Genomic DNA, 13382 nt, shown 5'->3' with positions numbered 1-13382 from the left:
GCGCGCCGCCCAACCGCCTTTAAAGCCGCGCTCGCCACGCCCGTCCCGGCCTCACCAATCAGCGCGGCGCGCATTCGTGAGATCACCAGGCGGGAAAATGATTGGCAAGGATATTGACCAATGGAAGGCGAGAAGCGAGAGGCGGAGGACTGAGATTGGCTGTGGTGGTGGCGGATGGGCGGGGCGTAGCCGTGAGGGGCCGGTGTGCTGCGGCGCCGCCGCTGAGGGGACGCGGCCGGGCAGCTCGTAACTGTCACCCGGAGCGACAGGCGCAGCGAGCCAGCGGCGGTCTGTGTCTGTCTGAGGGACCACGGGCGTGCTCACCCCGCGGTCTACGCCACGGGGAAAGCCGGGGGGGAAGAAAGGGCAGATTTAGCAGTTCCGCTTGTCGGAGGGATTTTTAGTCGCTGCTGGATGGTGGCACGGCTGGCACGCCCGGTCACCTCTGAATGTCCCGCGGCCCCCGGGAGAAGGGGTGCGCCCCTCAAAGCTCGCAGTCACTCCTCGTGCAAGGTGTCCCCTCTGTAGTCACCCCCGCTGAGGCAGGGCAAGGTGTGGTCAGACCTGGAGATGGAGATTCCATGGGCAAAGGGCTGTTTTCCCTGCAGAGTCCTCAGAGCAGCCCCAAATTGTGCTCAAAGCAGCCCCAAATTGTGCCCAAAGCAGCCCCAAACTATGCCCAGAGCAGCCCCAAATTGTGCCCAGAGCAGCCCCAACTTGTCCCCAGAGCAGCCCCAAATTGTGCTTAAAGCACCCCTAAATTGTGCCCAAAGTAGCCCCAAACTGACCCCAAAGCAGCCCCAAACTGTCCCCGAAGCAGCCCCAACTTGTCCTCAAAGCAGGCCCAAACTGTGCCCAGATCAGCCCAGCTTGTCCCCAGATCAGCCCAAACTGTGCCCAGATCAGCCCAACTTGTCCCCAGATCAGTCCAAACTGTGCCCAGATCAGCCCAACTTGTCCCCAGATCAGCCCATACTGTCCCCAGATCAGCCCAAACTGTGCCCAGATCAGCCCCAAACTGTGCCCAGATCAGCCCCATACTGTGCCCAGATCAGCCCAAACTGTGCCCAGATCAGCCCAAACTGTGCCCAGATCAGCCCAAACTGTGCCCAGATCAGCCCAGCTTGTCCCCAGATCAGCCCAAACTGTGCCCAGATCAGCCCATACTGTCCCCAGATCAGCCCAAACTGTGCCCAGATCAGCCCAGCTTGTCCCCAGATCAGCCCAAACTGTGCCCAGATCAGCCCATACTGTCCCCAGATCAGCCCAAACTGTGCCCAGATCAGCCCAGCTTGTCCCCAGATCAGCCCAACTTGTCCCCAGAGCAGCCCAAACTGTGCCCAGATCAGCCCAACTTGTCCCCAGAGCAGCCCAGGGGGCTGTGCTCAGCTCCTGTGCTGCCGATCCAGGGGAGCTGCCCAGAACCTGCTTCATTTGGGGTTCTGTGGGCAGTCCTGGCGCTGTCTCTGTGCATGCAATCCCCTGTCCCCTCCTGTGGTGCCACAGCCGCTCCCCTGCCCTCGCTGTGGGGGGAAAAAACCTCATGGAAGGGCTTGGGAAAACTTCCTGCATTCCTTTCTTTTGAAAATAAGGGATCCACAGCATCCCCATCCCTCCCTGCAGATCCCACTCCCTGCCTGGGGGAGGAACGAGCTCCCCTCGTGTCCCTGCTCCCCAAAAACGCTTCTCTTCATGTTTTCCATGATTCCACCACAAAACCAGCCCAAGCCGGGGGGAATTTGGTGCTCTCCAGGAGAAGGAGGCAAAGTCTTTGTGGCCCAGGGAGCAGCCCTGACTTTTATTTCATTCCTCTCCAAAGGATTATTTGGAATTCGACCTTGCAGGGAAGGAGGTGTTGCGTGAACTCAAATCAAGGTATCATTCCCATGATACTGCAGGACAATTTATTGCGGTGTGGGCCTTGGGAAGGAGGAAAACCATCCTGAGGGCCTGGAAAAAGCAGGGAAATAAAGCGTTGGGTTTGGAAATGAACACACACGAGGTGAGAAAATCCAGGTGTGGTCACATCCTGGGTACCTGGGGAGGTGCTGGGGGCAGCACGAGCTGTTCTCCTTCCTCCTTGCCTTATTTGTGCTGGGAATTCTCCGTTCCCTGTGGGAACACGCAGCTGCTGGAGAAAGTAACGATAAATGACATTGTCACGCACGGGACTCACTCCTGATTGATTCTGGGGACCTGGCAGCGTTTCCTGCACGTGGCACAACACTTCTCCAGGATGTGGGAGAGCTGGAGGTGACAGCCAGCTGCTGTCCCAGCCATCCCCCATCCCTGAGACCGGGAAACTCAACCTGCGCAAAGCTGAGCATCAAACCCTTCCACAACACAGAATTTAACCCAGGAATTCCTTCAATCTCCCCTTCTTGCCCTCTGGGAGAAGCCAGGGGATTATCACACCTTTATTTCCTTGGAGAGAGACCAAACCTGTGCTGCTGGCAGCCTTTGGCACTGTGCTTTCCACATGAAGTGACATTTAAAGCTGGAGAGCAGCATCCACACCCATCATTCCAGCAGGAACCATGATCCCCAGACCACACCAGGCACAGCAACTTTCCTTTCTGTCATCCAAGGAGATAAAACTGGCAGGGACACATTTCCCACGATTGCTCCACAGGGTTTATCGAGGTTTTCCTCTCCTTGAGCAAGAACTTTAATCTCCTTCCCGTGCCTCTGGCAGGGCAGGGAGGGTCACCTTAACGAGCCCTTTCTCCTGCTCTCTCAGGTGTTGCTCCCTGATAATGACCTGGGGCACGCTGGAATTCTGCTTCCAGGTTATATTTTAACCTTGGAGCGGTGCCATGAAGAATCCTTCTGCTCCAAAGCTCAGGTGCCACAGCAGGGGCTCAGCCTGAGGGGTTTTCCTGTGTTCCTGGGGATGGGATGGATGGGATTAGCCACGATTTCTGCCAGGGAAATGGGGCAGACAGGTGTGGGAAATAAATTTCCAGAAAATGTTTAAAGTTTGATGGAAGATTCACATCCTCTGCATAGGTTGTGGCCAGCAGCAGGAAAAGGAGCAGCCTGTGGCTCTGGGGTGGGTTTCTGCCATCCCTGGGCAAAAGGAGCTCAGCTTCCCTGAAAAAGCTTCCTTTGAGACCAGGCTTGGGCAGGATTCCCTCGCTCCTCCCTTCCCTCCCTCTGCTCCCTGCATCCCATCCTGGAGCTCCCCAGGCCTGGAGGTCCCTGGGTGCTCCACGAGCCCCAAATTCCATGGGAGCAGGGAAACAGGGAAGGGCAGAGCTAAAACCACATTTGGGCTGCAACAGCCTCAGCCTGGGAGTGTCCAGGGCCACGTTGGATGGCCTTGGAGTGACCTGGGACAAGGGGAGGTGTCCCGGGGTGGCACTGGATGGGAGTTAAGGTCCCCTCCCACCCAAACCATTCCAGGGTTTTGTTTTCCCATCCCTCTGCAGGTGCTGCAGGAACAGCCCTGGACACTGGGAATTTGCTGGGCAGGAGAGCCTGGAGTGCCAGGAACCCAGGGAATGGTTTCCACTGCCAGAGAGCAGGGTTAGGTGGGGAATTGGGGAGGAATTCCTGCCTGGGAGGGTGGGGAGGGGCTGGGATGGAATTCCCAGTGAGCTGGGGCTGCCCCTGGAACCCTGGCAGTGCCCAAGGCCAGGCTGGAGCTCCCTGGCACAGTGGGAGGTGTCCCTGCCATGGCAGGGGTGGCACTGGGTGAATTTCAGGTCTCTTCCAACCCAAACCATTCAATGAATCCACAACTTTATGATCCAGCAACTCGCAGCAGAATCCCCAAAATTCACCCTCATTCCCTCTGTTCCAGCAGCCAAATAAATGCAGGAATCAACCACAGACCCAAGGCTGGCCCAGCACCTCCCTGCTGCACCTGGAGCAGCTGTGGGACAGCAGGAACAGAGCCCAGTGCCAGGAGTTTGAGGAGAAAGGAGGAATCAGCAGGCAGTGGAGGGCTCCTGGTGGGCTGGGGCTGCACCCACAGCCCCTGCAGCACCTCCCAGCTGATAAGGAGAACCTGGAGCTCCTTATCCAAGCCCTCCCCACGCAGGAGGTGCCAGAGCCAGAAGCTGCAGCCGGGTTGATAAGGCAGCAGTGCCCAGCTGCGAGGTGGGCACCCAAATTGGGCTTTATCTCCTGGATCCAGGGGTTTGTGTTTCCATTTTTTTTCACTGTGCAAATCTCCAGCTTCTCTAACAGCTGAGCTCCACCTGGCTCGGGGGGTTTATCCTTCCCACCACCGGCACCGGCAGCTGCCAAAGCCACGGAGCAGCAAATTCAAAGTTATTTTTGTTAAAAAACATTTTAAAAATTTTAAAAATCGGCGTGTTCAGCATCAGATATTAGTGGTTTTCTTCCCTGGCATGGAATTCCCAGAGGAGCTGTGGCTGCTCCATCCCTGGAAGTGTCCAAGGGCAGCCTGGGATAGTGGAACCCTGCCCATGGATGATTTTAAGGTCTCTCCCAACCCAAACCATTCCATGATTTTTAATGTGGGAAGGAGCCCAGTTTATGGCATTTTATAAAGGTTTTAGAAGAGGGATCAGAGCAAATATAAATGGTTTTAATCTTATTTGCAGCACAGCCAGCTGGAATTTTATGTCCTCACAGCTTTTTTTAGCAAGTTGGGGTGCCAGATCCTCATTGGAAAGACAGATTCCATGTGGGAATCAATTCCCCATCGCACAGGATATGGACCAGCCCCCTCCCAGCACATCCCATCCCCATCCTTCCTTAGAAACACCCAAAATGCCCCAAAATACAAATTTAACTCTTGAGTCTGCACCTCTTTCTGAGCCCCAAAATACAAATTTAACTCCGAGTCTGCACCTCTTTCTGAGCCCCAAAATACAAATTTAACTCTTGAGTCTGCACCTCTTTCTGAGCCCCAAAATACAAATTTAACTCCGAGTCTGCACCTCTTTCTGAGCCCCAAAATACAAATTTAACTCTTGAGTCTGCACCTCTTTCTGAGCCCCAAAATACAAATTTAACTCTTGAGTCTGCACCTCTTTTCCAGCCCCAAAATACAAATTTAACTCTTGAGTCTGCACCTCTTTCTGAGCCCCAAAATACAAATTTAACTCTTGAGTCTGCACCTCTTTCTGAGCCCCAAAATACAAATTTAACTCTTGAGTCTGCACCTCTTTTCCAGCCCCAAAATACAAATTTAACTCTTGAGTCTGCACCTCTTTCTGAGCCCCAAAATACAAATTTAACTCTTGAGTCTGCACCTCTTTCTGAGCCCCAAAATACAAATTTAACTCCAAGTCTGCACCTCTTTCCCAGCCCCATCCTGAGCTCCAAGGCAGGGCCAGCCTCAGGAGATCCCTGGATTCCAGCCTGGATTCTCCTGGGAATGGAGAGCCACAGGGAGATTCATCTGCTTGGAAACCTGACGTGTCCCAGTTATTTTTTTATCTTCATCTTTGCAAACTCCAGGAATACAAACAAACAATTCTGTTTTGTCTTCAGGATGACCTGACCCACTTTGTGAGCAGCAGCCTCTGGTTTGAAGCCTCCATGAGGTGCTGCTGTTGGGATCAATCCTGAAAAATCACAGAAAACAGGAATTCCTGCTCTGCTACAAGCTCAGGGCAGGGATTAATGAACTTTTTAGCCCCCCAAAAAGTGGTGGAGCCCATCAGAAGGAAACAATTTGACCATGTGGGCAGAGCAGGATCATTCCCAGCTTTAACCACATTCCCTGAACTTTCTCACCACAGGGAGAGTCACCAGCAAAGAAAATTTGAGAGAATTGAGCCCTGCTGGTTCTCCAGGGGGTTATTCCAGCCTCAAACCATCCCAAAATGGGAAAAGGCAGTGCTGGAGCTCCCCCCGAGCCAGGCAGGGAGCTCCAGCCCCTCTGACTTTGTGCAGCTTTGAGGGAAAGGTGTGGACTCCGGAATGTGGCTGCTGCTGTTGCGATTGGTGCTGGAAAATCATGGAAAACAGAAATTCCTGCTCTGCTACAAGCTCAGGGCAGGGATTAATGGGTTTTTTTTTGCCCCAAAAAGTGGTGGAGCCCATCAGAAGGAAACAATTTGACCGTGCAGGCAGAGCAGGATCATTCCCAGCTTTAACCACATTCCTGAACTTTCTCCTTTTTGCCTGAGTCACCAAGGGATCGGCTTCACAGCCGGGATTTTGTGTAACGTCACCACAGCGTCGCCAGCAAGGAAATCAGAAAGAACCGAGCCCTGCTGGTTCTCCAGGGGATTATTCCAGCCCCAAACCATCCCAAGATGGGAAAAGGCAGCGCTGCAGCTCCAACCCCCTTGAGTTTAAGGTGTGACTCCCGGAATTTCCTTTCAGTGCTCACATAACCTGACCTAATTCCCCTCCCCGAGCAGGCGCAGGGAGAGGCAGAGCCCGCCGTGTGTAATTAAAGCTGCTTTGGGATTATTTCCTGCACCAAAGTTGTTGTTTTGTTGGGGTTTTTTTGTTGTTTTTTTGTTGTTTTTTTTTCCCCAACTCACCTTTCTGGTTTGGAGCCCTGGGGGAACAATGGGAGGGCGCAGCTGGAGGTGATTTCGGGAGGGAGCGGTGGCACCGGGCAGAGGAGGCTGCGAGGAGCCCTCGGGGCTGGAGCTCCTGGGTTTGTCCTGGCTTTATTTCCAGCACTCAGCAAAATTAGAGCCAGAAAGGAGGGGAAAAATCTGGCTCGGGATGAAGGGAAGGGAAGGGAAGGGAAGGGAAGGGAAGGGAAGGGAAGGGAAGGGAAGGGAAGGGAAGGGAAGGGAAGGGAAGGGAAGGGAAGGGAAGGGAAGGGAAGGGAAGGGAAGGGAAGGGAAGGGAAGGGAAGGGAAGGGAAGGGAAGGTCTCAGGGCACGGAAGGGAAGGTCTCAGGGCACTTCCCCAGAGCCTAAAGGAGCTCCAGGAGAGCTGGAGAGGGACTTAGGACAAAGGATGGAAGGATGGGACACAGGGAATGGCTTCCCACTGCCAGAGGGATATTGGGAAGGAATTCCTGCCTGGGAGGGTTGAGGGGCTGGGATGGAATTCCCAGAGGAGCTGGGGCTGCCCCTGGATCCCTGGCAGTGTCCAAGGCCAGGCTGGAGCACCCTGGGACACTGGGAGGTGTCAGGGTTGGCTTTAAGCTCCTTCCAACCCAAACCATTCCAGGATCCTGCTCTGCCCTGACCCCTCACATGGCCTCGGTCACATTGGTTAATTCTGATGGGTTTCACCACTTCAGGGCAAATAAACGCGTTTAAAATGGGATTAAAAACAATTAAAAGGCTGGAATGAGGACTCTGATGCACTCTGAGCCTTCTGGCAGAGCACAAGCAGAGAAAAAAAATCCCCTTTATTCACCCCGAAGCCAGCACAGCTTCGGGAGCTCGGGCTCTTAAAAACGGGACCACACTCCCGGCACTAAAAGTGATTTCAGCATTTATTACAATAAAAAGAAAGGCCTAAAGCAAGGGGGCCCGGGCTGAGCAGGAGCGTTCCCCTCGAGGAGGCTGCAGGGCTGGCTCTGCGTCCGCTGAGCAGCGACGTCCCCGACGCCCCAGGTGGAGCGGCACGGGTTCAGTGCGTCAGATGCCCCTTTTTATCCTGGTTTTTGTCCCTTTGGATTGGTTTCTGGTTGGATCCTTCATTTGCATGAAGCTTTAAGGCGCTCGATTGGCCCGTTCCGGTTCTGGCCAGGCTCGTTTCGCTTTACTTCGGTGTAATACGGTACATTGAGTACCGTATTTCCGACAACCGCCGCTTTAAACCCCTTTACACTCTAATAACCAAACTAACAGAGCATGCTTAACAATTACCAGCTATTTCACAACACTCTCCAACCTATTTTTGACAGGGCCACTCCTCCAGCTTTGAAACGGGAACGTTTAAACGAACAAACGCAGAAATGCTGGGAGGAAAATCCCTCTGGGAGACCTTTCCAGCCTCATCCCCTCCTCCTCCGCAGCCCCGGCCGCTCCCCCCGCGAGCAGCGCCAGCCCCGGCCGCTCCTATCGGCGCTGCCGGCCCCGCCGATAGCCGAGGGCGCGGCCGGCCCCGAGATAGGGACCCCCACCCACCCCACACCTTGAGGGGCACAGGAGTGACCTGGCCCTGTCCCAGGGGTGATTCCTCCTTCGGGAAATGCCACTTCCCAAACGCTGCTCCTCCATCCCGCTGTTCCCCAGCACGGATTTGGCCCCGGCTTCTCCCAAATTGCGCCGAGGGGGATTTGGATGCTTGGAAAACTCTTCCTGCCGCGCTCCAAGGCGGGATTCCCGCAGGATTCCAGCCGGCGGGATGGTTTAGTGCCTCTGAATGGAATCATTCCCAACATCCCGCAGGTTTCCATCCCCTGAATCCCAAATCGGGCTTTTCCCTCCCGTCCCTGGGAGCGCGGGCAGCTTCCGTGCCGTGCCACCCGCAGGGCTGCAGCAGCTCCTCTCCACGCCTCCCTTTCCCGGTATTTCTGACCCCCATCCCGGTATTTCTCATCCCCATCCCGGTATTTCTCATCCCCATCCCGGTATTTCTTATCCCCATCCCGGTATTTCTCATCCCCATCCCGGTATTTCTCACCCCCATCCCGGTACTTCTGACCCCATCCCGGTATTTCTCATCCCCATCCCGGTATTTCTCATCCCCATCCCGGTATTTCTCATCCCTATCCCGGTATTTCTGACCCCATCCCGGTATTTCTGACCCCATCCCGGTATTTCTCATCCCCATCCCGGTATTTCTCATCCCCATCCCGGTATTTCTGACCCCATCCCGGTATTTCTGACCCCCATCCCGGTATTTCTGACCCCATCCCGGTATTTCTGACCCCATCCCGGTATTTCTGACCCCATCCCGGTATTTCTGACCTCCATCCCGGTATTTCTGACCCCATCCCGGTATTTCTGACCTCCATCCCGGTATTTCTGACCCCATCCCGGTATTTCTGACCCCATCCCGTTATTTCTGACCCCATCCCGGTATTTCTGACCCCATCCCGGTATTTCTGACCCCTATCCCGGTATTTCTGACCCCATCCCGGTATTTCTGACCCCTATCCCGGTATTTCTGACCCTCAGCCGCGCCTGGGCAGCGCTCGCTGGGGACAGACAAACCTCTGCCTTATTCCTTCCCTTTCTTTCCCTTTCCCTTTTTCCTTTTCCTTTCCTTACTCCTTTTCTTTTTCCCTTCCTTATTCCATTCCCCGTTCCCTTCTCTTTTCTACTTTCCTTTTTCCTTTCCTTATTACTTTCCCCTTTCCTTTTTCCTTTCCCCTTCCCTTTTCTTTTCCTTATTCCTTTCCCCTTTCTTTCCTTATTCCTTTCCTTTTCCCTTTCCTTATTCTATTCCCCTTTCCTTTATCCTTCTCTTTTTCCTTTCCCCTTTCCTTATTCCTTTCCCTTTCTTCCCTTATTCCTTTCCTTTTTCCTTTCCTTACTCCTTTCCTTATTCCTTTCCTTTTCCCTTATTCTGTTCCCCTTTCCTTTTTATCTCTTTTTCCTTTCCCCTTTCCTTATTCCTTTCCCTTATTACTTTTATTTTTTCCTTTCCTTATTCCTTTCCCCTTCCCTTTATCCTTCTCCTTTTCCTTTCCCCTCTATTTTCTTTTCTTTATTCCTTTCCCTTTTCCTTATTCCTTTTCTTTTTCCTTTCCTTATTCCTTATTCTGTTCCCCTTTCCCTTCTCTTTTCAACTTTCCTTTCCCCTTCCCTTTTTCCTTTCCCTTTTCCTTTTTCCTTTCCCTTTTCCCTTTTTCCTTTTCCCTTTTTCCTTTTTCCTTTCCCCTTCCCTTTTTCCTTTCCTTTTCCCTTTCCCTTTTCCTTTTTCCTTTCCCTTTTCCTTTTCCCTTTTTCCTTTTTCCTTTTTCCTTTCCCCTTCCCTTTTTCCTTTCCTTTTCCCTTTCCCTTTTCCTTTTTCCTTTCCCTTTTCCTTTTCCCTTTTTCCTTTTCCCTTTTTCCTTTTCCCTTCCTCTTTCCTTATTTTTTCCCTCTTCCCTTATTCCTTTTTCCCTTCCCTCATTCCCTCCCCTCCCCTGGGATAATTTCCCAGCCCGAATCCCCTCCCGGGATGGATCCCACCCTGCAAATCCCGGACTTTATTCCCGTTATTTCCACCTCATCCTGCCCGGGAGAAACTTTCCCATTTCTCCAGAGGGATCCAGGAGCGGTGCTGCCGCTCAGTGGCAAAGCACAAGAAAATTCCCCTTTTCCCACGGAATTTCCTCCCCTTCCTTGTTTTCTTAAAATAAAATTAATATATTTATTCTTTATATCGTAAATATTGAGATATTTATCAGAGCTGCCACAACCCCTGGATATTTATAATCATATAATTCAAAATATTGGCAGAGAGATGGCTGTAAATTGAATTTATTCCGAAATATTGACACATTTATAGCTATAAATTTTAAATGTGTCGAAATATGGACACATTCATAGCTATGAATTGAATATAGTCGAAAATATTGACACATGTATAAGTTTATTTCAAAATATTGACACATTTATAGCTATACATTTATTTCAAAATACCGGCACATTTATAGCTATAAATTCAATATATTTCAAGATATTGACACATTTATAAGTATAAATTTTATATATTTCAAAATACTGTCATATTTATAGCTATAAATTCAATATATTTCAAAATATAGTCACGTTTTTAGCTATAAATTTTATATATTTCAAAATATTGACAGAGTAATAGCTATAAATTTTATATATTTCTCAATTTTGGCATTTTTATAGCCATAAATTCCTATTTCTATAGGAAAAAACCGGTGTTTTTATAGCGATTTTTGGCTGGTTTTAGCGGCAGCGCGCCCGGCTCCTCCTGGCCACGCCCCCTCCGCCGTGACCACGCCCCCAAGACCACGCCCCCGGGGAATCCCTTCTCATGCCCGCCGTGACGTCAGCGCGCTCTGCGTCACGTCCGGCGGCGCACCCGGAAGTGGCGTGGGGTCGGTTGCCATGGGGCGGCCCGGGAGGTGAAGTTGGGGGGCAGAGAGTGTGGGGGAAACACCGGGAATGGGAACGGGAATGGGATCGGGAATGGGAATGGGGCCGGGAATGGGAACGGGACCGGGAATGGGAATGGGGCCGGGAATGGGAATGGGGCCGGGACCGGGAATGGGATCGGGAATGGGACCGGGAATGGGACCGGGAATGGGATCGGGAATGGGATCGGGACCGGGAATGGGATCTGGAATGGGATCGGGACCGGGAATGGGGCCGGGATCGGGGCCGGGAATGGGAACGGGATCGGGAATGGGAACGGGAATGGGATCGGGACCGGGACCGAGATCGGGGTCGGGAATAGGACCGGGATCGGGATTGGGACCGAGAATGGGACTGGGAATGGGAATGGGAGCGGGACCGAGAATGGGACCGTGAACGGGAATGAGAATGGGGCCAGGAATGGGACCGGGAATGAGAATGGGAATGGTATCGGGAATGGGACCAGGATCGGGAATGGGACCGGGAATGGCATCGCCAGGGGGCCGCGGGGTTTGGGGGGAGCCGAGCCGGGCCCTGCGGGATGGTGGCGGTGGGGACGGGCGGGGGGCCTGGACCGGCTCGTTCCGCTCCGCGTCCCTTCCCCGTCCCTGCCTCCATCCCGTTCCTCCATCCCAATCCCTCCATCCCGTTCCTCCATCCCGTTCCTCCATCCCGTTCCTTCATCCCAATCCCTCCATCCCGTTCCTCCATCCCAGTCCCTCCATCCCAATCCCTCCATCCCAGTCCCTCCATCCCGTTCCTCCATCCCAATCCCTCCATCCCGTTCCTCCATCCCGTTCCTCCATCCCGTTCCTTCATCCCAATCCCTCCATCCCGTTCCTCCATCCCGTTCCTCCATCCCAATCCCTCCATCCCGTTCCTCCATCCCGTTCCTCCATCCCGTTCCTTCATCCCAATCCCTCCATCCCGTTCCTCCATCCCGTTCCTCCATCCCAGTCCCTCCATCCCAGTCCCTCCATCCCAATCCCTCCATCCCAGTCCCTCCATCCCGTTCCTCCATCCCAGTCCCTCCATCCCAATCCCTCCATCCCAGTCCCTCCATCCCGTTCCTCCATCCCGTTCCTCCATCCCAATCCCTCCATCCCGTTCCTCCATCCCGTTCCTCCATCCCAGTCCCTCCATCCCGTTCCTCCATCCCGTTCCTCCATCCCAGTCCCTCCATCCCAGTCCCTCCATCCCAATCCCTCCATCCCGTTCCTTCATCCCGTTCCTCCATCCCAATCCCTCCATCCTGTTCCTCCATCCCGTTCCTCCATCCCAGTCCCTCCATCCCGTTCCTCCATCCCAGTCCCTCCATCCCGTTCCTCCATCCCAGTCCCTCCATCCCGTTCCTTCATCCCTTTCCCTCATCCCGTTCCTCCATCCCAATCCCTCCATCCCGTTCCTCCATCCCATTCCCTCCATCCCGTTGTTCTCTCATCCCGACCCCCCATCCCGATCCCTCCCTTCCAATCCCTCATCCCATTCCCTCCATCCCATTCCCCCATCCCGCTGTTCCCCCATCCCGGTGTTCCCCCGTCCATCCCGCTGTTCTCCCGTCCATCCCGGTGTTCTCCCGCCCATCCCGCTGTTCTCCCGTCCATCCCGGTGTTCTCCCGCCCATCCCGCTGTTCTCCCGTCCATCCCGGTGTTCCCCCGCCCATCCCGCTGTTCCCCCGCCCATCCCGCTGTTCCCCCGTCCATCCCGGTGTTGTTCCCCCGTCCATCCCGGTGTTGTTTCCCCGTCTATCCTGGTGTTCCCCCGCCCATCCCGCTGTTCCCCCGCCCATCCCGGTGTTTTCCCGTCCATCCCGCTGTTCCCCCGCCCATCCCGGTGTTGTTTTCCCGTCCATCCCGGTGTTGTTTTCCCGTCCATCCCGGTGTCCCCCCGTCCATCCCGCTGTTCCCCCGCCCATCCCGGTGTCCCCCCGTCCATCCCGGTGTTCCCCCGCCCATCCCGGTGCCCGCTGCTGGCAGCCGGGGCGGGCTCTTCCCTCAGGCCGGGGCGGAAGGAGGGGCAGCCCCGGCTGCGTCCTGAGGCGCAATTCCAGCGTTTCCTTGTTTCTGTTGGAATTTTGCTGGTGTTTGATCCGGGCAGGGCTCCCAGAATCCCGGGGTGCTTTGGGTGGGAAGGACCTGAAATCCCTGAAATTCTACCCCCAGCACCTCCCAGTGTCCCGGGCTGCTCCAGCCTGGCCTCGGGCACTGCCAGGGATCCGGGGCAGCCCCAGCTGCTCTGGGAATTCCATCCCAGCCCCTCCCCACCGTGCCCGAGGTGATTCAGTGCTTCCATCCCCTCTGAATTCCCGTTTTCCTTTGGATTCCTGCACTCCTCACCTGGGAAAGCCCCAGTGGTGCTGAGGGAAGGGAAGGGAAGGGAAGGGAAGGGAAGGGAAGGGAAGGGAAGGGAAGGGAAGGGAAGGGAAGGGAAGGGAAGGG

The 13382-nt window shown here is 54.2% G+C and overlaps 1 protein-coding gene across 1 annotated transcript; it reads left to right on the top strand.

Moving 5' to 3' along the window:
* Positions 1-120: 120 nt before the first annotated feature.
* On the top strand, positions 121-6402 carry LOC128800825 (uncharacterized). Its single transcript, XM_053966269.1, has 6 exons — positions 121-127; positions 227-288; positions 1820-1875; positions 3432-3528; positions 3806-4104; positions 5284-6402. Exons 1-6 carry the CDS (start codon positions 121-123, stop codon positions 5477-5479), a joined length of 717 nt encoding a protein of 238 aa, XP_053822244.1. The 3' UTR covers positions 5480-6402.
* The last annotated feature ends 6980 nt before the right edge of the window (positions 6403-13382 follow it).

Source organism: Vidua chalybeata, chromosome 28 (genome assembly GCF_026979565.1).
Source record: "Vidua chalybeata isolate OUT-0048 chromosome 28, bVidCha1 merged haplotype, whole genome shotgun sequence".
In the NCBI taxonomy this organism is placed as follows: Eukaryota; Metazoa; Chordata; class Aves; order Passeriformes; family Viduidae; genus Vidua; species Vidua chalybeata.
The sequence above is the reverse complement of the archived record's forward strand: the minus strand, read 5'-3'. Positions and strand labels throughout refer to the sequence as shown.

What these genes read in the sequence shown, in the direction of transcription:
- LOC128800825 (XM_053966269.1), top strand. An exon ending in TTGCGTGAACTCAAATCAAG is followed by an intron (nt 1,876 to 3,431) that starts GTATCATTCCCA and finishes ATCCCTCTGCAG; the next exon opens with GTGCTGCAGGAACAGCCCTG. An exon ending in CAGCAGTGCCCAGCTGCGAG is followed by an intron (nt 4,105 to 5,283) that starts GTGGGCACCCAA and finishes CCTCTTTCCCAG; the next exon opens with CCCCATCCTGAGCTCCAAGG.